General features: G+C 45.0%; 1 protein-coding gene across 3 annotated transcripts in view; it reads left to right on the forward strand.

Moving 5' to 3' along the window:
* The window catches only part of LOC138488704 (putative methyltransferase DDB_G0268948), a 504,586-nt gene that overhangs the window by 67,931 nt on the left and 410,746 nt on the right, over nucleotides 1-25,909 (forward strand). Inside the window, exon 1 of one of the 3 annotated variants that reach the window (XM_069615944.1) lies at nucleotides 14,456-14,647. The exons of the other annotated variants lie outside the window; for them this stretch is intronic. Coding sequence (XP_069472045.1) covers nucleotides 14,552-14,647 — 96 coding nt within the window. The 5' untranslated portion in view covers nucleotides 14,456-14,551. Of the gene's footprint in view, nucleotides 1-14,455; nucleotides 14,648-25,909 lie in introns of those variants that run through there. 3 annotated transcript variants of the gene reach the window in all.

Raw genomic sequence — 25,909 nt, forward strand, 5'->3', positions numbered from 1 at the left:
AGTTCTTCTGAGAAATGTTTGTTCTTTAGTGTATGTATAAACGGGAATCATACAATTACTACGCCAGGTTTACTGCACCGGCCAAAAATGCAGACTTTATATATTTTCTTTTAACCCCATTTCTCAGAATATATACGTGGGGGATGGGGTAAAGTAAATAATTAATGTTGTGGGGAGTATATAGGGTTGCGGGGGTATCCCCCGCATATATAGTCTGTGAAAAGGAGGTCGAAAAAAAGTCAGCATTTTCGGCCGGCGCAGTAAACTGAGTCACAATAATCGGATAGATCCATATAAATGTATATTAGCCCTGCTCATTCATTTAAGGTATAGCAGACTACCCAGCTGATAACTGCTGTTACGGTCCCTGTTAAAAGCACAAAGTGACCTTGGTGAGAAGGGCTTGGTGCTTCACACACTGCCCACTACTAGTGTTTTTCACCAGCTCAGGGAAGTGAAGGGACAGAGTGGACAACATGACCAGTCCCGCCTCGACCACTCCGCCGAGAGCGACCAGTGCAAATACATTGATTGCCACACACAGAATGCTTTAAAAGAACATCGTATCCTTCTACATTCACCTGAGCCTCCGTATCATGCTACAAAATTCCATTACTTTACCATACGAGCAACACATGTCTGTATGAAAGATTAAAAAAAACTGGCAGCAGTTTGTCATAAGCTATTGCTAATGAAACTCTGCTTAATTGCGCATCTTTAAAGGCACTATAAATGTTGCAGGGAAGGCAAAACGTCGAAGGCAGCACAATTGTCCATTATATTGCGGACTTCCCTGCAGGAGGTCAGTGGCTGCTGCTGTACCGCTGGTTAGGCCCATTTCTAGGGGCAGCAGTGTTAGGCAGAAACCTGTGCAGTTCCCTCTGGGACCACTGCAAAAGATTTAAGACTACAGGTGTTTGGCAGTAAACCCATTTGGTAGCAGTCTGTACCACACAGATTCACTTGGTAGCTGCGGCTGAGCAGTCAGACTTCCCTCAAGAAGAGTTAGGCAGTATACAGAGTATTCACAATAGGTCAAGAGGACACAATAGAACAAGTAAACACTGACCAGGGCTTGGTGTAAAAGAGATATAATTATTTATTTAAAACCACATCTAGAAAAACACACAGCCACTAATAGTAAGCAATTCAAAAACACGGTCACTAAAAGATATACACTCCCTTAAAAGAATATTAGACAAGTCTTAAGTAAAGCCCCACTTATTTTCAGACAGCGGTGAGCGCTTAACGTAGATGGCACTCTAATAATTTGTTTTAAAAAGGGAGAGAAAAACAGAGGATAAATCGAAACAGATACCAACACTTTTTCACGAACACAACAAGAGGGGAGGCAAAGTAACACCATGAATTCAGAGTCAGTAGGCCGGATCCGCTTTAAGGGGATCAAAACAAAATGTGTCCAAGGTCACACGGTTGCAGTGCACAAAAGTCTTGTAATGGTTCAAAAAGGAGTTGGACCAAAGAAAGGGACCAGTTAGAGGGTCAAGGCGGCCAGCCCAGTCCAGAAGTATAAGGGGTTATTATTACCTTGTAGCAATCTTTAGAAAGGGAGGCCTGGCGGACACGGTACCTTAAAGTGGTGAGAACACTCCAGCGGGGGCAGTTGTTCCTGGTAGCGTTTGCAAGTCAGTGCTTCGTCCGGGGGAAGAGAGGATCTCGTCGGCGAGGAAGACAGGAGTCCGTTGCACTGCCAGGGAAGAAACCAGCCGCAGAGTTTCTCAGGTACAAGGAGCGGTCCATTGATTTGCGGTTCAGTGGTAAGTGGCTATCCGGCTGCCGGGGTGCTTGGCACGGGTAGTTCGACCACAAACTGGTCTGCGGTGCGAAGAAAAGACAGTAAACTGGTTGTGCCCACCAGTCAGGGGAAGAAGCCTCTGCAGCCGGGAGATCTTCTCCGTCGTCGGGAAGTGGTGAGTCGGTTCCGCAGGGCTCCACCAGTAGTGTCGTCGTGGTAGGTCGGCTCAGCTTCTCCCTCATCGGATTCTCAGGTCCTGTGGCGACTTCTGAAGTTCCAGTCCCAAAAGCCCTGCTTTTATGCAGCACACCCCCATTCACTCAGCCTAGCTGTCAATCAAACATGCTAAGTGGTGAGCCGGCCGGCTCACCACTTGGGCCAATCACACAAGAGTGCGACTTGAGTTACCAAGGTAACTCAGTCCAGGGTGCCTAAACCCCCTCCCACACCCCCTGTGGCACCCAGACAGAGTGGCACCACTTTTGGAGGCTTCTGTGGAGAAGCCCGCCAAAAAGTGGAACAAAGGGCTCGACTTGGGTTGGAGTCACAGAAGAGAACACAAACACCATTTTAGAATCGAGTCCTGGCAAAAAATACCAACCGGCGAATTAATATTAATTAAATAAACCGGCGGTATGTTCGAGGCTATGAGAATTAAATGATTAAAGTTGGTAGCCTCGAACAATGGGAAAATCCCATAGGGAAATATTCGCGGTCGAATATAAAAAGTAGTTTCCACTGCCACCAGCCAAAACTCGATCAGGGGGGACGGAGACGTGCCCCCTCCACTAACAGACCCCGGGGCAATCGAATTGCCCCGACCAGTACATCCACAATATGATGGTTTGTACTGGTTCTGTTAATAATTTGGGACTAGTAAAGCCAATGGTGACTTTACATGCCCTGGGAGACAGTAGTCAGTCCCAGGGTATGGAGTCTATGGTGGGTGTCACTATGACACCCCTGTGTAACTGCACGTAGGGTGCTGTGTAACACACATTGTAAAAAAACACATGAGACCCTATGGAGTAAAGGACCCCATAGCCCATAAAACACATTAACAGTCAAAGGAACACCATAAATCATGTCCAAGAGTGGGAGAAGAAGAGTCTCACTCTTGGCAGGAGAAAAAAACAAACTCCAGAAATCCAGCAAAGCTGCTGGGGGACTCATTAGGTTAGGAAATTCAGCCTAAAGAGAGAATTCTCCCTAACAAGCAGCCCGTGGCACACTTGGCAGCAAGGTGCACAGCAGGCAGCCCGTTAATATCCCACCTGTGAGAGCCGGGAGCCATGGCATTTAATATCAGTGAGCACCACATTGACAAAGGGAGGGACAAAAGCCTGCCCTGCTCATATCTATAGACCTCCCATGATGCATGTCTTTTTGACACTAATGATGATACATTTTTTATTTTCCAGAATGTAAGGTTGGCCATTTGCAGTGCAGTGAAAGGACTATAGTTTAATCAAAAGGCCCAGAGAGCCTACAAGAGTAGGCAGTTATAGCAGCAGGAGTGGGGTACAAACATAAATGGCCAAAGGAAGGCGTAATATGAGGAGAGGTGCAACCGGCATTCATTTGTGGTTTGTAGCTGGTGACTAGCATCATGTACAAGTTTGAGAGATGCACAGACGTCATTTGGTGGTCGCCAGGGGTAGCAGCTGCGGTCCCTGGTCTCTACTCTGCAAACCCTGGCTCTCCTTCCGCAACCCCTGGACAAGGATTGTGTTATAGTGTTGTATTTGGTTGTAGCATGTACATAGCTGTAAGCCACTGTATTTAGCAGTAGCATGTACATAGCTGTAAGCCACTGTATTTAGCAGTAGCATGTACATAGTTGTAAGCTTCATGCTTTGTTCAATGAGTGCAATTACATGTTGATCAATATGCCATTCCGTGTATCAGTATAGGAGCTCTAGAACAACAGGGTTTTGTGATGGTAGACGATTCTGTAGAGAATGTTTAGTTTGGAGAAAAGAGACCGCTGTGGAGATGGCCAAGGGTTTGGGGCTGCTGATGAGATCATCTTGAAATAAAGCAGTTGTTTCAAGCCTTACTGTGTTCAGCATATTTCTGCTCATAACAGATTGCAGAGGCAGTGTAAGCAATCTTAAGGCATGAGCTAAAAGAAAAAGAAATGAAAAAGGTGCAAGCGCTGTGCAGGCCCTACATTACAAGCGCCTCGCACATTTTTCATTTTTCTTTCTTTTAGGTTTAATGGAGGGTAAAGTGGAGCTCACGCCTTTCTTTCCGTTCTGTGTTGCAAGACCTATAGTTGGCAACCGAGGGAGCATGCCGGTGCGCCAGGCACACTCATAAAAACACTTCTCTGCCAGATGCGTTAGTGTCATTGCCCCACCCTGGGTTAGAGAACAGAAACAGCTGCCTCCTGAGAGGTTCACTCCAGTCACCGACCAAGGTAAGTTAAATACGTTTCTTTTCTTATATCATGTGTATAAAATGTATGTGTTTTGAACTTCTACTTGCAGAATACAAAGGTTTTCTTAAAGCCTTCCATCTAAAATCTTGAAATGTCATTCAAATCGATATTCAAACACAACGGGATATATATTTTAAACAGGCATATTGCATTCTAAGAAGCACTTGCATTCTTTAACGTTTATAGAAACATCATACAACATGTTTTGGACTGTTGTGCATTTTTATTTTTCAGCTTTCATTTATTTATTTATTTTGATTTCTTATTGCATTTGTTAAATGCCCAAACCCTGAGGTATCACGACGTTGTTACAGACAGCTTACAATTGGTTCATACATTCATAGCATTCAATATACATACATATGAAAGGCAATGGTACAGAAGATTACGTATTAGGGTAGTTTAGAGTATACATAGGTTGATACGTTACATAGGTCATATTCGCTATTTGCCTATTCTAGTAATAATCTTCATAGAGTAGGCATATATCTAGACCTGTGGAGGCTGAATATAGTTAACTGTGTATCAGTTAGCTATAATTGGTCGAATAAACAGGCTTTCAGTCGTTTTTTGAAGCAGTGGAGGGAGTCTTCATTTTTGATGTTCAGTGGGATGGCATTCCAATGTTTGGGGGACATGACTGGGAAGCTGCCGCCCCTTGCTCTAGGACTATTGAAGCGCAGGACTACAAGGAGCACATTTTTATTAGATCTAAGTGTTCTATTAGATTCTTTTTTACTTATTGAGTTGTTTAAGTAGATGGGTGCTTTTATAGTGAGGCATTTGTGGGTAACACACAGTGATTTGAAGATGATTCTTGCCTTGATGGGTAGCCAGTGGGTCTCCCTTCTGATGTTGGAAATGTGGTCAGACTTTCTAATTCCTAAGGCTGCTCGTAATGCTTTGTTTTGCATTAATTGTAGTTTCCGTAAGTTAGTGTTGGACGTCCCTAGTAGGAGTATGTTGCAGTAATCCAGCTTTCATAGTATTAGCGCTCTGGCTAGAGTAACGCAGCTTGTGGGTGTGAGTTACTGGCGACTTAGGGCAATTAGTCTGGATGTGTAAGAGGTAGATGTCGATAAGGCGCTTACATGTTTGGTCATCGTTAGATTCGCATCTAAATAAACTCCTATAGTTTTTACCTGTTTTGATACTGGAATTGTCCAGATTCAGCTCCCACATGTTCCAGCCTAGGTGGCATTGCAGCTAGAACACACAGGGATGCTGCGATCTGAGGGGTCTTTCCATTTCACATGGGAGTGTTAACTTCTGTCAACACTCTGAAGCTGGGGGGTTTCCACTGCTTAATTCGCTGCTGTAGCGCTGCAGAGCATGTGCATGTATTTCATAACCTAACAAACACATTGGTGCCCCAGATCACTACTGCCCTGGGCATAGAGATGGGACACAATGTCGCCCTACTTCGCACGGTGCACCATTCTTGAATTCCAATTGCAGGACACTGAGCCAAAATCTCGTTTTGAATAGAGAACCATAGACAGAGAGAAAAGGTGAACGAGTGACAGAGAGAGAGAGAGAGTTGGATGGGAGGGGTATGCAAGGAAATGAAAGTGGTATTCTAATTAAACGAACTTAGGGAAATTCACACAAGCAAGAAGCAAACACGCAATTTAGCTACAGGGACCCAATTTGCAAAGATTTGCACTGGAGTAAATCAGAGATGACCCTGAGCATCTCTGATTTGCTCCTGTGACCTCACAACTGATTCGCAAAGCCTAACACTCGAGCAAGTGTTTAAAGATTGAACGTAGGTGTGCTTTCATTCTGCATTGCTTGTGTCTGTTGTTTAAATAAATTGAATTTAGGCATGCTTTCATCCTGCATTGATTGGATATGTTGTTTAAAAATCGAACTTAGGTGTGCTTTCATCCTGCATTGATTGGGTCTGTTATTTGAAAAATCAAATTTAGATGTGCTTTCATCATGCATTACTGTGTTCTGCTAGTTAGATATGCAGTCTACTTCCTTGCTTTTGTATTGTCTCAGCTCTTGCTCCCTTGTACCCACACCCCCTTTATCTCCCTTGTTTTTTTCCCACTCCTATTGTTTTCCTTGTGAGCCTGTACCCTCCTGTCAACTCCCTCACAAGTGCCCCAGTTGCTCAGCATGGTTAAGTGCACCACACCATGTCCACCTTCACAATGGCACTCTCCATCTCTCCAATTTTCTCGAACTGCTTCGCTATCTCCTATCCCTCACTGCTCACTAAGTCTGGCAGAAAGAAACTTAAGAAGGACACACTTGGCTCCAACCCAGGCCTTCCTATCGCTGACACCTACGTCAGCGCATCCGCCAGAGAGACTCTCACAGACATCCTCTTTGTTATTCCCTCCCCTGACATTTGGACTCTACATATGGTGGCTCTGCTCTCCCCTACTTTTCTCTTCCTAACACATCAATGGTGGCACCTGTTGGGAGGTCCTTCTTGCCTTCTCCTCGACCTTCAGGGTCATCATAAATGTCTATCACAATGGTACCATCTTGGTAAAAGGGCCCCATCCCAACCTCCTTCTTTTTGAAAGGCTCCTCCCTAGCCTTATCATCTTTCCACCTTCCTCCTCACTGGCTCCCTTGTCATCTACTACTGTCCCAGCTCCCTTGCCTGCACTCCCTTTGGCTCCTCTGCCTTTTCTTGCCTCTATCTCTCAGACACCTGTGCCAATTGCAGCAGGGACCTCTGTCCCTTGCTGCACCCCCGCCCATAAGGCTTTCAAAAATGGCTCACGTTGCCACGCTTACCTCTCGCTCTGCAGTCAAGCACTCCTCTGACATCTGCCACCTCTTGGAACACCTGGACCTTGATGTTGGACAGCTCTACAACAAGCCACCTCTTGGAACACCTGGACCTTGATGTTGGACAGCTCTACAACAAGTTTTGACACTCTTCTCCCTGAGTGCTACAACATCCTCTCTGAACCCAAGCCTAACAGACCAGGAGGGGGAGTTGCCTTAATCTTTCCAGAATGGATCCCTGTTTCTACCATCCCCACTCAGGCCTATTCCTCTTTTGAATGCCTTATCTGCAGGTTCTCTCTCTTCCTTGTCTCCTCTCTTACTCTGGCCACCTTCTATTGTCCAAAGGGCCAGTCAATCCTCTTCCCCTCGGAATGGGCTGACCTGACATCTTCTCTCCTTTCCTCCTCATCCCACCTCCTCCTTTTGGGGGATCTTAATATCCATCTTGGCTCTCCTGACTCTTCCGGAGCTTTCCGCAATTTATGCAACTCGTTCTCTCTCCATTCTACCTTCTGGTCCGACACACACTGCTGGCCACACCTTGGATGCTCTTATCTCCACAGACATTCCTCTCTCTCTACTCCTCTCCCCACCCCACTTTCATGGACTGCTCTCCTTTCACTTAAAGCTTTCTTCTCCTTTAGCACTGGCCCACTTTGTACTGCCTCTGACCTTCAAGGTCATCTGACCCATGAAAAAAGTGTCAGTGGCTGTCTTTGCCTTGAACTACTCTCCTCCGCCTACTCTTGTGGCGGACTTTCACCCTGATACAGCCGTCTGTCATCTCTAACTTTCACCTTTCCATCTCCAACCCCCTTGACATCCTTGCCACTGTCATGAGGGTCCGACTGGAGCTTGCCAAAAAGTGCAACTCCTTGTACGACTCTGACCTGGCTGACCTCAAACGCAAGTGCAGGGCAGCATAACGGAAATGGGGATATTCAGGCGCATCCTCTGACAAGCTGGCCTGCTGTCTTCTGCAAAGGTAATACAGACTCTGCATACAGTCCAAGAAAAGAGTCAGTATTCAAACCTGCTTCTCTGCGGCATCCTACAACATGGCCAAACTTTTCAAAGTCTGTAAGGAACTGTCCAATCCTACTGCAGCCTCTTCCTCTACCGCACCCACCCACGCCCTTTGCTCAGCCCTGGCTGCACACTTCACCACCAAAACACAGGACATCTTGTCTTCTCTCTCCTCCACACCCACTCGTACATCATCATCTCCTGGGCCCCCCTTAGCCGCCCCCACCACTCCCCTTCTCTCCTCCCTCTCTCCTGTCACACACAAGGAAGCCTCGGGACAAGTCCATTTATGAAAGCTTCTTCCAAACAGGTGGACTCCTGCCCCTCTAAAACCATCATTGAGTCGCTAGCTCCAGCCTTGGCAGACCTCTGCAACCTCTTCTTTGCCACTGGAGTCTTCCCCTCTTCTCTCAGGCACTCTCTTGTGCACTCTCTGCTCAAAAAAACCTCTGCCGACCCTCCTATTCCGGCTAACTATCGATTGATCTCCATCACTCTTTTCCTGGGCAAACTCCTGGAGAAGTTGGCTATCTCTCAGCTTACCCTCCACTATGAATCTGTTGGTTGTTTCCATGTCTGGCTTTAAAGCATCCAGATGCACAGAAACTGCACTTCTGAAACCAGTGAAGACCTGCTCTTAAACCTTGACTCTATCTCTCCCTCTGTTCTCCTTCTTCTTGCCCTCTCCTCTGCTTTCAATACAGTAAACCACAACATCCTGATCTGCCATCTCCGTGAGACCCTGGGCATAACTGATCAAGCCCTGGCGTGGCTAGCATCCTTTCTTTCTGACCATCCTTCCCAGGTAGAACTTGGTTCCTTTCTCTCCACTATCACTTTCTCTACTTGTGGTGTCCCCCAGGGATCCAATTTATACCCCTGGTTTTTCAATGTCTACATGGCCCCTTTGGCCCCCATGATCTCTGCCTTCACTTCCAACTTTCAGAGTTATGCGGATGGCACACAGCTCTGTTTCAGGCTACTTTCGGCCTCTTCCTCCTCCTCGTTCATCCATGACTGTCTGTCTGCAATTCAGTCCTGGTGTGCTGCTAATGATCTCTGCCTTAATGCCAGTAAGACAGAGATCATCCTCATTGTGACCCCCGCTCCTGTTTTCCCACTTTCACTCTGGCCAGCCACCCTTAGTCCTGCAACCTCATCCACTAGTGAGGCAAAAGACCTGGTGGTCATCTTCGAGTCTACTCTCTCCTTCTCATCTCACATCTCCGACATGTCCAAAAAGTCCCACTACCAGCTGCACCTCCCCAGAGGTATTTTACCTTTTCTCACCTTCTCCCAGAGGCTCTCCATCTCCAGAGCCCTGGTTCTCTCCAGACTAGACTACTGCAACAGTCTCTCCCGCAATCATCCTACCTCTACTCTTCGACCTTGTCAACTTATCCAGAACATAACCGTGAGACTAATACTTGGCCTCAAGCCCAGGGACCACATCTCTCCTGTGCTGAAATCCCTCCACTGGCTCCCTGTGGCTGCAAGGATCAAGTTCAAGTCCCTCTGCATACTCCACAAGGCTTTCTGGGGCCAGGTCCCCTACTATCTACAACACTCTCTTTGTAAAATACTCTCCTTCCAGAGCCCTCCACTCGGCCTCCTCCAACTCTCTGCAGGTGAGCCCTTTTTCCAAACAGAGATTTGGGGGTAGATCCTTATCCTCTGAGGTGCCTCCCTCTGGAACAGCCTACATGATTCTTGCTGTCGTGAGCCCAACCTCCTTAAGTTCTGGAAACTCCTCAAGACATTCCTCTTCACTTCCTCTTTCTCTCCCCCTCTCCCTTGCTAACCTCCTTTCTCTTCTCTCCTGCTTTCCTCCTTCATTCTCATCCCCAACCTGTTCAGTCAGCTGACTGCTTGTCTAGTTCATCTCCAGAGCCTCACAGGTCCCAGGCTCCCCCGCCAGTCCTGCACTTGTCTCCTGGCCTCCGCACTCAGCCTTGCATTACTGCACTGGGAATATGTTCTATGAGAGTGACATCCACTCTGCACTTAATCGTGGCCCCTGCTGGACTGGGCACACGTGTCCCCCTCCCCCTCCCTCGCACTTCTGTCTACGCACTTGTACGGTGTTGAATGTACTAGGCTTAGCATGTTTGTCATGTCCTCCTCTATCTCCGCTATCTATATATGTTTTGAAAGGTTGGTATATTAAGTACGATTGAGGATGAGATTTGAATGGTCAGAGTCACAGAAGTTGGACCTGTCTCCCACAGGAGCTTTTTTGACTAGATTTCTATACCGCCTGAGGGAGGCATTATTACGGACCCCACCTTTTTCAGGGAGCCATTAGACATGGGAAGCTCTCATTACATAAAGTGACAATAACAGGAGCATGAGGCATTAACTGACATTGGGGGGCATTACTGGATGTTTGAGGATGCACTTGGTAGATGATGATAGAAGCAACTGGATAAATCAAGCTGTAACGTGCATATTTTGATTTTGCTTACGCTCTAACGCTATAACAGATATAAAATGACAGTATCCACAAGTAGTGGCATACGGTAATATGGCAGAACCGGGGAATATGGTGCTGTGCTTGACATAGGATTACTAGACCTGACATGGACAGTTATACTTGGTATAAGATGGTCTTAAATGGCCATATGCGGCTGTAGTGGCATTGGCATGCCAGTGTCCCTGGCCTTTGTTGGTTCTCTTGGGTCTACCCCTGCCATAGCACAACCCCTGGAGGCAAATCAGGGCCCTACATCCAATAAATGACAGATTTAGCAGTCAATTACAGCATTCCCCTCCATGGAGGCCGTTAGGACTCCATGGAATGGGGATTTACCTCCCTTTCCACCGCCAGTAATATCCTGGTAATTCTGGGATATCAGGCGGCAGAAATGGAAGGTGCAGTTTGCCAGTATCCTGACGGAATTACTGACAGGATATTGCCAAACGTGTAATGAATCCCATAGTCTTGGTAATGCTGACTCAGAGATATGCCTATCTCAGACTTAAGTATGCATCAGGGGACTGCAAGCAGCAGCTCTCCTGTTGTTTTTCACTCAACTCCCATGATCCCCCAAAATTGACTATGCTGGCTGAGGCTGATAGGATTTGTAGTTGAAAACATTTGACGAGCCAAAGGTTGCAAAGACTCAGATGATACCCAGAATTCCCAGAATTCTTATCCTAATAATACAAAGCCCCTGCCAGATTATGCTACTGGCAAAACCTAGGTTTACACAGAGCTATACAATTCAAAATACCCAGACTCATTCACAGTCACTCAGATCTTTACGCCAGCAAATAAAAGGAGGTTGTGAAATCATTTTTCTGTCTTACTAAAATAATTGTTAGCTCTCACAGGGTGATTGAATGCAATAAAACAAATAGAAATGGCAGGGACGGCTCATCCATAATGGGCGGCGTGACGTCGACCACCACTCTTTGTGGATGAGCCAAGCCAGCACAGTGAAAACACTGACTGATCACCCAGCTGCAGAAAACACCTGCGGTAGCGCTCCTGGGCTTACTTTAACTGAACATTCAAAGGGAAACGTGGTTCCCCTTTGACATTTCAGTAGTACCCCATTAAACATGCTCAATGAGCCTTGCATGGCCCATTGGGGATGCAGGCTGGAGTACTGCAGGGCTGAATGTGTGAGGGCATGCTCTTGTCCCTCCTCATGCATCTAGGGCCAGAGGGGCATTCTGATGGAGGCGCTTCCGGTCTACCGCGCATATACAGGAGCCAGGAAGCACTCTCTGCTTCTCGGTTCCTGTTGCATGGGAACCATAGAGCCTTTGTTGCAGCAGACAACACCAGGCCAAGATGACTGGAATCCGAAGGGGGCTGCAGGTAATAAAATAATAAAATGTATTTGTGTGTGCGTGAATGCCAGGGTTTGTGTTTGGAAGTCGGTGTCTGAATAAGAGAGTGTATGTTGTTTGGGTGCAGAGCGTATACATGCACGTTTACATCATGTATTGGTTCTGGGCACGGGTGAATATGAGAGTGAATGAAGAATGAATACTGCATGAATGCTGCTGTGTGTGCGAGAATGTGAGTGTAAGAGAGAATGAAGATTGAATGATGCATTGTGAATGCTGATATTAAAGCAATATGCCCTGAGCGGCGGGGGCATTACCGGCTCAGATAATGCCCGGGGCCCATAGTTACGAAGGCCCCAGGGCATTACCATGAGCCGCGAGGGGCATATTGCTATTAGTATTCCGGATTAACGTCTGAGATATTAGAAGCAATATGCAGTTTTTATTTTGCATTTACCTTAATGTTCGTTGTTGCGCACGACAGCGTGTTGTCATTGACGCAGAGTTAAACAAAGCGGAACAGTAGAAAGCATTCATGTGCTCCGTCATACGGGACGGGCGGCGGCCATGTTGGAAGGAGGAAAAAAGTGCTGATTAGTGAATGGGTAGGCAATCATGAGGTATTATGCAGAAAAAATATCAGGTATATTTTTTTTGCACAATATTTCATGATTGTGCATTAATGCAACCCAATAAACTTCCTTTCATTTAGGTTGAAAGTTGAAATATTGAAAAAATATAGCATTAGGAGTTTGCAAAGTTGTTTAATTTGTAAATATTAGGCAAAGTATATCTGGAGGTAGCATGTCTGTTTTGTAGCATGAAAACAGAGATAACAGAGAAGAAAACTTTTTAAAAGCACACAAATAACAGGGGAAAGTAATCCAAGGCATTTCAATGAACACACAAAATAGAAAGCCTCATTGGATACCAATATTAAATTGAATGCATACTATAAGTAACAGTATTGTAGAGCATTGTATTAAACATATGGGAAAAGACAGCTTTATAAAGTCAAAACATTACATTTCTTTGTATTAGATTAAATTGACTACACACAGAGTAGGAAAGCTGTTGCTGTGCATTGAAATTCATATTCGAAAAGGAAGGCTTTAACGAGCAATAACATTAAATAAGATGGAAAACTGTGAGAAAGTAATTGGTGGCATTAATGTGCACTTATGCAAAGAGTGTTATATCAAGCTATAACATTAAATTTGCTGAAATTATATACGGTGTTATTTGGCGTTGAATTGTACATTCCCATTAAAAGTAAAAGAGCAATTAGAAAATTGGGGGAAGGAATTAGATGAACATACAGTGTTTTGGAAGTTGACAGAAGAGGTGGTAGCACAATAAGGAATGCAGTTTGATATAGGAGAAAGGTTGTTTGTAGAGGTACTCGTTAATGGTGACGGAGAGGAGGTTGTATTGCTTGATCCGTGATGGAGGATGGTGGAATACTTTAGTTTCTCGGCAGATTGGCGTTTCCAATAACTCTCGATAGAGGACGGGTTGCGATGTCCAGTCACAGACATAATTTGTCTCAAGCCCAGTGTTGGACAGAAGTTGTACTGCTGTTGCTCGGATGGAGTAGTTGGTGTAGTGATTCTGCAAATGTGCATGTTTGCTAATCTTGACCACAAATGATCCGAGTGTGTTCTTTCCTAGTGGTTTTTTGGTGTACCATGTTTGTTCTGTACACAGTTCCTCTTTAGTTAGATTGCGGGGAGCAACGAAGAAACATGGGGCATCTGCTGGAAGACGTGATATATATTTCAGTAATGAATGCACAGGGCAGTCGGAGTATCAGGAATTTCATACATGCGTCCACGAAAGTTGCTGTGATGTCGTTCAAGTAGTGGATGATGATTTTTAGTAACCTCATTGAAGGTTAGGCTGACATATGTGTGGCCGTTTTCATCCATGATGACAGTAAACGCATTTGGTGGTAATTGGCGCAGTCCTTCACGTCCGCGCCGTGCAAAGTGGATTTGGATGTCAAACCACACTTTAAACGGGAGTGTATCTGGAGCATCAAGTGAAAAAACACCACAGTTGCGCAATTGATGTAGATCTGGAGGTGTAATAGACATTTTATGAGCAGAAGTGCCCTTTCCAGCTCGGCGAAGACACTTTATGATACTCACGAACACATTGTTTGCGCTCAGAAATTCCTGATGGTGCATTATGGTTACATTTTGGCGAAATGGAGGAATATTTATATGCCGATTAATTCCAGCGCGGAAGGGCAATTAAACTTTGCGGTTGGTATTCAGATCCTGTGGCAGTGCGCACTTGGGCATAACATTGGCGCAGAAGAGCTGCTAGAGATTGTATGGGTTCATATTCAAATGAAAGATTTAACCCTTTTTGAGAAAGCCAACTTTTGAGAGTATCAATTGCCCATTTTGTGGCTAGCTGGGTATTTACCTCAGATTTGCTCAGTTCAATTGTGTTTAAAACCATGGTGCCCATAGTAGCATGTCTACAGGGTGGAGATGACACAGTAGTTGCAATAGGGAAAGGACTAAGGGTTATTTTGTTCTGTTGTCCATCTTCAGTGTCGTTGTCATTGAGATGGAGCCACTCCTCCACTGTATGTGGGCCGAGAACATTAAAGTTAATTATGGCATCCTCATCCAGTGTAAACATGCTGTCTGTAGAAGTATTTGGCATGCTGAGCAGAGACGACTATAAATTATTGTGGATAGCTGCTCCGCCGCGGAATTCTGCCGTGTTAAGTATCCTGTGTAACTGTGAGAGCCGGAATGACGCAGCGACTGTCAAAGGCAAAAAGCATAGAAAAATGCGTAGTACAACGGAGAATGAAGTGGCGCGCGGATAGAATGTGGTGTTCGAGGCAGGTATGGACCCTCTCTCAACCAATCACGTTCGGCGTTACATCTACTGTGAACGTCTCTTGGGTACTAATAAAAAACATGTTAGGCAAAAAAGACATGAATACAATTCGGTGGCTAGCCTATATAAGGAAGATGTTGGATAATGTTGATACGGTCTGTCTTTTGAAAGCCCAACCAGAAAAAAGAGAAGTGTATGCCATATGATTAAAAAAAGACTGAAGGAATGGGTTGTAGAAGAGGGAGAATCCCGGAAGCTGCTCAAACCGGCAAATAGATGACTGATGATTATATCAAGTAATAACATGAAGGAGTACCTCATTTGGACAAATAATAAATCACAAAGGGCTCCTATCACCAGAGCTCGGGTTTGAGTGCCTATTGTTGGGCAAAGTTTTAAGCAAACGATCAGGCCGATGTTTTGAGGCCAAATGTCTGTCCCGAGTGCGATCATCTCAGGAAGAGGTATGTGGTTACCCCATGGAAAGAGAAAGGCTTCAGCAAGCATCGTCCAGCTTTATATTTGTTGCTGAACTTTGCTTCTCTTGCCATAGCCTGGTCATTATCTTCATCAATTAGAAGTGCCTAGAGACTTAGGGGAAAAAAAGGGTTAAAACTAAAACCTAATTGGGTAGTGGTCTTTGGATACAAATATCCAGCTCTGATTATTGGGCTGTATTAGCAAAGCACCTTTTAAGTATAAAAATGTTATTGGGCTATAGTAACAAAGTAATTTTAAAAATCAAACGTTTAAAATTATAATATTAGCAAAGTGTTAATTTGAATTGACTGGATACGTGTTTAAACAAATTTGGTTGTTTTAAAATGTGAATGTAATAATATTGTGTTTTTGTAAACTTTGGTCCGAATCTTTACATATAGGAAATAATGGAATATGAGTTTGGGATTTTAATGTATTGCACAAGAACTACTCATACATTTTGGTTATTAATGGGATGTTGTAGCACTGTTAAATGCCTCATTAATCCCTAGATACGCCAATAATGGACTAAGTTTAGGATTTCAATTCTGTAATTTTTATTAACTGCTTTTAAAACTAGCATATGTACTTGGTTGCTGAATATTGTATGTATTGGAACTATCCAAAATAAAGATATTCATACTCTAATGCTGATGTGTATGTCTAGCAGGCCCTGGGAGCAGGCCTATGAATGGGGGATAAACAGGGCAGGTGGAAGAGGTTTGGTAGTTCTTACTGAGCTGTGGCATTTTATTGCTAGAGACCAAGGGTCAAGGCAGCATAATAAATGTTCATACGTGGTACTAGCTCACATTGGTGGGCCAGTTTGGACATTTATTTACCGTGATGAGGCATTTTTTACTGGGCATCACATGTGAAAGCAACATAATAAGTGTTCATATGTAGTACTGGCTCACATTGGTGGGTGTTAGGCAACGTTTGTATGCAGTACCCTCTGGGACCACTAAACACAACTAGGACTATAGGTGTAAGCATGCGCCAACCTTTGGTATACGTCTGTACCACACAGTTTTTGGTAGCGAGCTGAGCAGCCAGGCGTATCTCAAGAGGGAATGTCAGCTTGTAAGGGTGTTATACAAAGGTCTAAAATGACAAGTATTCAGATAGACACTTATGCTCAAGGTTTCTTGGTAAAAACACTTATTAATTTATTACACAATCATTTATAAAGCATACACTAAATGAGGCAACCAATATCACACACAAATTATGCTACAGTACTGAGTACTAAGCAGTTGAGCTCCCTTGAAGAAGGAGCAAAATAGCATGAAAGTAGGAGCAAAAAGGCATAAGTTAATAAAAAGAATATTACATTTACTCTAAAACAGTGCAAATAGTTTAAGTTCACCAGAGGGGTTAATTCAATGCAATAGGTAGGCCAAAGTCAATGGGCTAGTGGCTTGCATAAGTAAAAACGGTTCTGGTACTTAGCACGGAAAAGTATTTGCCACAGTTCTTAGAAGAAGTTCACAGAACAAAGGTTTGTGTGTCGGGTCACAGGCTGACTAGGCCTGCAAGTTGCCAAAGTTGTACGCACTTTCGCAGTGAGAGTGAAATTCTCTCGATCGGGTTTTCACAGTACCTTATATTGAAGAAAAAGACTTCTCTTCCTGGCAGTTCCTGTAGATCTCGCTGTTCCTGAGCCTCACTCGTGGGGACAAGAGGGAAGATGTTGGGGGACTCCTGCACTGCATTGGGACTGGTCACAAAGCTGACAAATGGGCAAATCTTTGATTCTGTTTGCTGTTCTTCAAGCACACAAGCTGGTGTCCTTCCCCATGGTTAATCCTAACCAACTCTGAGAATGGTATCCAGGTGACTTACGAGTTGATTGGTCCTACCAACTCAAAGGGAGAAGTCGCCCTTGAAGGGCTTCTCTGTCGAGTTCAACTTTGCGATGCGGACCTGCAGCAGGGCTCCACTGGGAAAACCAACGGTCCAGTAGTTGTAGCAGGCGTCCTCTTCCAGCTTGTCTTCGGTTCTCTCGTTCTAGTGGTCAACTCAGCTTTCCAGTCCAAGAGACTCGCCTTTTAAATAGTTTTCTCCCTTTAATTCCAGCCTAGCTGCCACTCACCCAGCAGGGTGGCTGTCCTTGCCAGACAGTCAGCCAGCCAATCATGCCAGAGGGATTTCGGGTCTCCTAGGAGACTAAGCACAGGGAGTTTTGGGCACCTCCCTCACTTCCTGCCCACCCTTCCTGCCCACACCAGACACTCAGGTGCCAGAGGCAGTCTTTAGTCCTGAAGCTCGCCAAAGGCGTCGGAGCAAAGGGACCAAAACTAGTTTGGCGCGCAGAGACAAACTCTAGAAGGACCTTTCCAAAGAGAAATGGCGAAAAAGAAGACCGGGACCTGTTTAAACAAAGGGGGCTCAGGTGCCATCTTGAAAAACATAGCTCCTGTGATTTTTAGCTACTGGTATTTGCGGGTGGAAAAAATCATGGTAGTTTGTTGAAAAACCACTGCCACTGGCCATTTCGATAGGAAAGGGTAGCATTTGCTTGCTACATGAGTTTCTAGACATAGGGGATACTAGGTAACCCCTCCAGCACTCTATTGTAAGATGGTGTGTGCTGGGTCTAGGAATTTAAAAAGACTAGTAAAGTCAATTTAACTTTACATTCTCTGGGAAACAGTAGTTATCACAGAGAAGTTACTTAAACCTCTGGACAGCCTAAAAGGCTTTCCTGTGTCACTGCACTGAGGGTGTTTGTGACAGACATGAAAAGATGAAGCCTATGGAGATATCTAAAACCCCATAATCAAAGAACACAAGAGTAATACACATCAAAATACATGAGACAGTGGGAAAAAAGGCTCACACTCTCTCCAGGTAAAAAAAAAAATGCAAAATCCAGCAAAGCTGCTGGGGATCTCTGAGGTGAAGGGAATTAGCACATTATTGAGAGTTCTCCCTAACACTCGTCCCCCCCAGACTAAGGGACGGGAGGATTTAATCCACCCCTGGATGAATCTCCTTACTCCAGTCATACATTCTGGAGAGACCATCAGCATTTTGGTGATTACACCCTGTCCTGTATTCAATGGTAAAATCAAACCCCTGCAGGCTGATTGGTCAGCTTAACAATTTAGGATTTTCCCCTTCCATCTGCATTAACCATCTCAAGGGTTATTGGTCTGTCTGAATCACAAACGTAGATCCATACAAGTATGGTCGTCTAAACTCTTCAGTGACCACATAATGGCAAAACACTCACATTCTATGGTTGCCCACCTTGTCTCAGGTTCCTTCAGCTTTCTGCTGATGAAGCAGATTGGGTGTTCCCTACCTTTCTCGTTCAGCTGACTCAGAACTGCACCTATACCTGTATTGGAAGCATCTGTTTGCACAATGACGGTTTGGCTGTAGTCAGGAGCTCTTAAGACTGGAGCTTGACGAAGGGCTTTCTTAAGTCCCTCAAATGCCTTACGGCACTCCTCATTTCACCTGATCTTCTTGGGGAATTTGGGTGAGGAGACCAAATTCAAGGGAGAAGCTATGGACCCATAGTTCTCTATGAAGTTCCTATAATAACCAGTGAGACCTAAGAAGGCTCTCACTTGGGTTTGAGTAGTAGGGGTGGCCCATTCTTGCACAGCTTGTACTTTTCTAGGCAATGGCCTTATTTCACCCCTCCTACCTCATGTCCAAGCTAAACCACTTTGCACTGACCAATTTGACATTTAATTGCCTTTATGGTCAGAGGGGCCTGCTCAAGAGCCTGCAAAACTTATCCTAAGTGGTCAACATGTTCTTTCCAACTAGGGCTGAACACTGCAATGTCATCCAAGTATGCCATGCAGAAGTCCTTCATCCCATTCAGAACTTGATTAACCATCCTTTGGAATGTAGAACGTGCATTCTTTAATACAAAAGACATTACCATAAACTGGTATAGGCTTGATGGGGTTGAAAATGCAGTTCTCTCCTTGGCATGGTCTGTCAGGGTGATTTGCCAATTGTCTGATGTTAGGTCAAATGTACCGAGGTACTTGGCTCAACCAGGTTTGTCCACCAGCTCAACTGTCCTAGGTAAAGGATTGGCATCAGTCTTGGTGACTGCATTTACAGCTCTATAATCCACACAGAATCTCAACTCCTGGATCCTGCCTTTGGCACTAGTACAACTGGACTAGACCATGGACTTATAGAGGGCTCTATTACCCCGATATCAAGCATCTTGGTGACCTCTGCCTTTATGTGGGTTCTTACATGATCTGACAGCCTGTAACCTCTGCTTTTAACAGGTAAACAGACACCAGTGAGAATATCATGCTGGCCCCAAGGGGTCAAGCCTGGTGATAGTGAAAAGAGGGAGGCAAACTGATTTAACAGAAACTTGCACTCCTCCTGTTGTTCCAGTGTCAGAGTAGAAGAGAGATTAACTCCTATCTTCTTATCTAAAGGTTGTCCCCTGAGGAGATCAGGTAGAGGTTCAGTCTCCTCCTCCTCCTGAGCTGAAGCTAGAAGCAAAGCTCCCACCTCTGGTCTTGAGACATAGGCTTTTAGACGGTTGGTGGGCAAGACCCTTGGTACCTCCTTAGGATTGCCTAAGTCATTTGTCCTGTAAGGTCCTCTGCCTTGTAGGTACCATAACTAGAACTTATTGGTCTTGAGTAAACTCAGCAATGTTGGCCTTCTGGTCATGCCAATGCTTCACCAGAGCCTGACCTGCTTTCAAGTTATCTGCTGCTTCTGTCGTTGTGTGTGTCATTCTCCTCCGGAGACCAAGCACATAGTCAGTGACTCTCACTGGCTTGGGGGAAGGAGCACTCTCCAACCCCTCCTTAATCAGGGCCAAAGGGCCTCTAACTGGATGACCATAGAGAAGCTCAAAAAGACTACATCCAACTCCCTCCTGAGGGACGTCTCTATAAGCAAATATAAGGCATGGCAGTAGAAGGTCCCACTTTCTTCTAAGGGGTTCCTCTAAATCACCTATCATGCTCTTCATAGTTCTGCTAAACCTCTCTACCAATCCATTCGTCTGGGGATAGTAGGCAGCTCAGAACTTGTAAGTCACTCCACAGTTTTTCCACATGGCCTGCATGCAGTGGGACATAAAATTTGATCCCCTGTCAGAGATGACTTCCTTAAGAAAACCTACACTAGTAAAAATACCAAGTAGGGCCTTAGAAACAGCCTGAGCTGTAACAGTCCTCATAGGTATGCCTTAAGGATACCTAGTAGCATGGTCTACTACAACCAATATAAATCAATTGCCTGAAGAGGTTGGACGGTCTAAGGGACCAACAATGTCGATACCTACCCTCTCAAAAGGGACTCCCATCACTGGGAGAGGCACCAAGGGTGCCACATTCGTGGCTCCACTCTTGCCAGATGTCTGACAAGTGTGACAGCTCCTACAGAATATATCTACATCGGACCCCAATTTAGGCCAGTACAACATAGTAAGAATTTGAGCACTGTACCCAACACGAAAGGTCTCACTTGAAAAAGTTGAAAAAAGCACCACACAATCTGTTTGACAGGACTCGACCATATCTGTATTAGAGCGACTCCAGGGGAAGGAAGGAGGAAGGGGGGGGGAAGGAGGGAGGGTGGGGGGGGGAAAGGGGGGAGGGTACAAGTGTCAATTGGGTACTTATGTGCAAGTCATCTTTTTTCGTTATCTGTTTTTTCCATTTTAAGCTTATGAACACTAAGAGCGATCTAAAATACACGCATTAATGTAAATGACATGTACTATTTGATACTTGTTGAAATGCAAAAAAAAATAACAAAACAATAATAAAAATATATTTAAAAAAAAAGAAATATAGAGAAAGCCTTTCCTTGGTCTTCTTGAAACTCAAGTGACCAGCCAAAGGAATCTCATGGGCTAACTGTAAGAACTGTTGTCTGGTCTCTAGAGGCACTACAAGTCTTCTGTAGTACCCTGGGATAGACTCAGTTGGTTCACTGTAGAAGGGGCCATCTTCCCAGTACAACCTGTGCTTCCCTGGCTCTTGCCTGTCCAACTGAGAAGCTGCCTGTTGGTGAAGTCCTTCAAGAGTAGGACACTCTCTTTGACCTCTGCTGAAGTCTGCCCTACAGGGGCCACCTTCTGCCAGTAAAGACTGCAGCTCAGGATGATCTTTCGGATCCACATCTCCAACAGGGCGAAGGTCTTCTTCCAGATCTGAATCTTCAGCAGCTGATTCAACCTTTCCTGGTTGTTCCTCACACTCAGCCTCAGCTGGTAGAGTAGTCACAGGTGTGACTGTGGACAGTCCACTTGGGGATGTCCTTGTTGGAAGCACAGGAGCACTCTCTTGCTTTTTCTTTGAGACCTTGGGTTTCCCCTTTGCCTCTTTATTCCTAGAAATAGCAGTCAATAGCTCATGTGGGCTGGGTGTTATAATTTCTTCTGTAACATCCTCTGGAGAAACATCTAAGGTACTCTCCCTGACCTTCCTTATTTGTTCCTGTTTCCTTTTGCTGGGAGGCCTGGGGGTGCTCGATACAACTCCAAGAGTTTTTAAGTCATTCCCCAACAGGACTCTCCCAGGCACCTCACTCTTCACATCTTGACAGTCATGTTGTTGCACTGGATGAGAGCTTGTAATCTTGGAACCATTTGAACAGGGCCTCCAGCAAGCTTAGTGAGGCCTTTGGGTGCCTTAGCAGCATCCCCAGGTTTGAAAAAAGATTCATCCACAACTGTAATGCTGGCCCCAGTGTCTCTAATGCCAGGGGTCTCCTGACCATTTACAAGTACACTGTCCATATAATAGTCTTTTGTGTTTTCTGGAATTGAATCATAGACATCTAAATTCTGCTGTTCCCACAGACCCAGGGACACTAAAGTATCACTGGCAGACACTCCAATGGGGTCTTCATCCAGTAATTGAAAGTTTCCACTTGCCATTTGTACTTCTCCCTCTGGGAAAAAGGCCAAGGAGACAGTGTGGAACCCTGAAGGTTTACCCTTGCATCTGGGATCCCCTTTCACATGGTCAGTAGACCCACAAGCATAACATTTTCCAAATGTTTTGACACATGTGGGTTTCCGCTGACCTCCCTCTGGTTTAGCACCAGAGGTTTCACTAGCCTGATTTGGTTTCCCTTGTGGCTTACCCTTTTTCTGTTTGGGGCCCTCTTTTGGATTGGAGGCATTAGAATTCTCTTTGCCATCTTTCTTTGGCTGCTTCCCATCATCCTTCTTCTGAGTTGCCCCAGAATCCATGTGAGTAGCCCTGTCCGCAACCCACAAGTCAGCAGCCTTTGCTAACTTCTTTGGATCAATGTCCATAGAGTCAGCCAAGTGCTGTCTCAGCTCAGGAGAGCAGGCATCAAAAATAGATTCCAACAAAAATAGATTTCTCATACCTTCAATAGTGTTAACTCTGTAACCCTTTACCCAACCATCTAAGTTCTTTAAACATTCACACACCCATATAGCCCAATGGGTACCATCATGCTTTTTGAGGGTCCTAAACCTCTTTAGGTACTGGGTATGAGTTTTCCCAAATCTATCTATCAAAGCTAGCCTCACATTTTCATACACCAATCTTTCAAGTCCCCCTACCTCCATTACAGCATCAGTTGCAACCTGGGGGAGCCTAGACGAAAGCCAAGGAATCAGCTGATTCCCTGTGAAACCCTGAACCCCATAGTTATACTCAAAAGCAGCCAGCCAATCCAAAATATCAAGTCTCACCTCATACATACTCACAGCTTCTTTAGGCATTCAAGGTCTCTTGGGACTGGAAGACCTAGAAGACTCTGGAATGGAACCATTTTTAAGAGACAATTTCTTCATTTCAAGAGCATGATGCATTTCAATTTCTATGAGTTTGATTTCTTGATGTCTACTTTCAGTTTGCACTTGGAGCCTTTTGAACTCTAACTCAAGTCTCATGTTATCAAGAGAGACACATTCTGGACTCACTGCTGGACCTGGTAGGGTCCCTGTGGCTAAAGGTTGAGGCCCAAGAGCTTGTTGAGGTGCAGAGGGGATCACATCCTGAGACTCCTCTAACTCTCCTTGCTCATCAATAACATTAGAGTTAGACTATGAATCATTATCATCCTCATCAACATTTTCCACATTTGCTGAAGGAGTAGGTGTAACAGATCTACTTCTCAGACTTTGAAATTCCAACAATCTTTCTACCAATTAATGTTTTCTTTCCTTTAACAGGGAGGTTCCTGACCTTACACATTTCCTTCAGGTTGATCTACTGTTAAAATGATCAGGGCCTCCTGTCTGTAGTTATCCATATTAGGCATGATAAAATGTCTTTTCTAGTGGTGCTTAGCCTTGTGAAGGGCAATATCTGAACAAAAGTAAAGCAGAACTCTCAATGCAACAACTATACAATGTATCCCACCGCTACCACCAGTGTTAGGCAAAGTTTGTATGCAGTACCCTCTGGGACCACTACACACAACTAGGACTACAGGTGTAAGCAAAACCAACCTTTGGTATAAGTCTGTACCACACAGATTTTGGTAGCGAGCTGAGCAGCCAGGCTTATCTCAAGAGGGAATGTGAGCTTGTAAAGGTGTTACACAAAGGTCTAAAATTACAAGTATTCAGATAGACACTTATACTCAAGGTTTCTTGGTAAAAACAGTTATTAATTTATTACACAATCATTTATAAAGCATTCACTAAATGAGGCAACGAATATTACACAACAGTTATAGTACAGTGCCGAGTACTAAGCAGTTGGAGCAAAATAGCATGGAAGTAGGAGCAAAAAGGCATAAGTTAATCAAACGAATATTAGTTACTCTAAAAACAGTGCAAATAGTTTGAGTTCACCAGAGGAGTTGATTCAATGCAATAGGTAGGCCATAGTCAATGGGCTAGTGTCTTGTATAAGTAAAAACGTTTCTGGTATTTGGAATGGAAAAATTATTTGCCACGGTTCTAAGTAGTTGTTCATGGAAGAAAGGTTCATATGTCGGGTCACAAGCTGACTAGGCCTGCAAGTTGCCAAAGTTGCACGCACTTTCGCAGTGAGAGGTAAGTTCTCTCGGTTGGGTTTTCACAGTACCTTATATTGAAGAAAAAGATACAGCTGAAGACTTCTCTTTATGCCAGTTCCTGCAGATCTCACTGTTCCTGACCTTCCGTCGTGGGGACAAGAGGGAGGACGTTGGGGGGTTCCTGCACTGCAGGGGGACTGGTCTCAAAGCTGGCAAATGGGCAAATCTTTGATTCCGGTTGCTGTTCTTCAAGCACACACGCTGGTGTCCTTCCCCCTGGTTAATACTAACCAGCTCTGAGAATGGTATCCAGGTGGCTTACGAGTTAATTGGTCCTACCAACTCAAAGGGAGAAGTTGTGCTTGAGGGGCTTCTCTGTGGAGGTGAACTTGGCGATTCGGACCTGCAGCAGGGCTCCACCGGGCAATCCAACGGTCTAGTAGTTGCAGCAGCCGTCCTCTTCCAGCTCGTCTTCGGTTCTTTCGCTCCAGTGGTCAACTCTGCTTTCCAGTCCAAGAGACTCACCCGTTAAACAGTTTTCTCCCATTCATTCCAGCCCAGCTGCCACTCACCCAGCAGGGTGGCTGTCATTGCCGCACAGTCAGCCAGCCAATCATGCCAGACTGCATTTGGGTCTCCAAGGAGACTAAGTACAGGGAGTTTCGGGCACCTCCCTCACTTCCTGCCCATCCCAGACACCCAGGCACCAGAGGTGGTCTTCAGTCCTGAAGCCCGCCAAAGGTGCAGGAATAAAGGGACCAAAACTAGTTTGGCACGCATAGACACACTCTAGAAGGTCCTTTCCAAAACGAAATGGTGAAAAAAGAAGAGCGGGACCTGTTTAAACAAAGGGGGCTCAGACACCATCTTGAAAAACATGGCTCCCTAATTTTTAGCTACCTGTGTTTGCGGTCGGGAAAAATCCTGGTAGTTTATTGTAAAACCACTGCCACCAGTCATTTCGATAGGAAAGGGTAGCATTTGACTGTTACATGAGTTTCTAGACATAGGGGATACTAGGTAACCCCTCCAGCACTATATTGTAAGTGTATGCTGGGTCTAGGAATGTAAAAAGTCTAGAGAAGTCAGTTTACCTTTCATTCTCTGGGAAACAGTAGCTTATCCCAGAGAAGGAATTTAAACCTTGGGACAGCCTAAAAGGCTTCCCTGTGTCAATGCACTGAGGGTGCTGTGTGACACACATGAAAAGATGATGCCTATGGAGTTACCTAAAACCCCATAATCAAAGAACACAAGAGTAAAACACACATCAAAATACATGAGAGAGTGGGGAAAAAGGCTCACACTCTCTCCAGGTAAAAAAAGCAAGTCCTCAAAATCCAGCAAAGTTGCTGGGGGTATTTAAGGTGAAGGGAATTAGCACATTTATGAGAATGCTCCCTAACAGTGGGTCCTGTGTGAACATGTTTCTCTACTGTGGCACAGCACGTTTTACTGGGCATCAAGGGTGAAAGTAGCTTGATGACTGTTCCTTAGTGGTATTAATCCACATTGGTGGGTCCAATTTGAACATGTTTCTTTATTGGGGTATGGAATTTTCTATTGTGCATCAAGGTTGAAGGCAGCATGATGGGTGTTCCTATGTAGTACTAGCCCACATTGGTGGGTCCAGTCTGAACATGCTTCTTTACTGTCGTATGGCATTTTTTTTGAGCATTAAGGTTGAAGGCAGCATGATGGGTGTTCCTACGTGGTACTACCCCACATTGCTGGGTATAGTCTGGACACATCTTTACTGTGGCCTGCCTTTTTCTACTGGGCATCAGGGTGAATTAAGTATGAGTGTTCCTATGTGGTATTGGCCC

Source organism: Ambystoma mexicanum, chromosome 9, assembly GCF_040938575.1.
Source record: "Ambystoma mexicanum isolate Mex_15411 chromosome 9, UKY_AmexF1_1, whole genome shotgun sequence".
In the NCBI taxonomy this organism is placed as follows: domain Eukaryota; kingdom Metazoa; phylum Chordata; class Amphibia; order Caudata; family Ambystomatidae; genus Ambystoma; species Ambystoma mexicanum.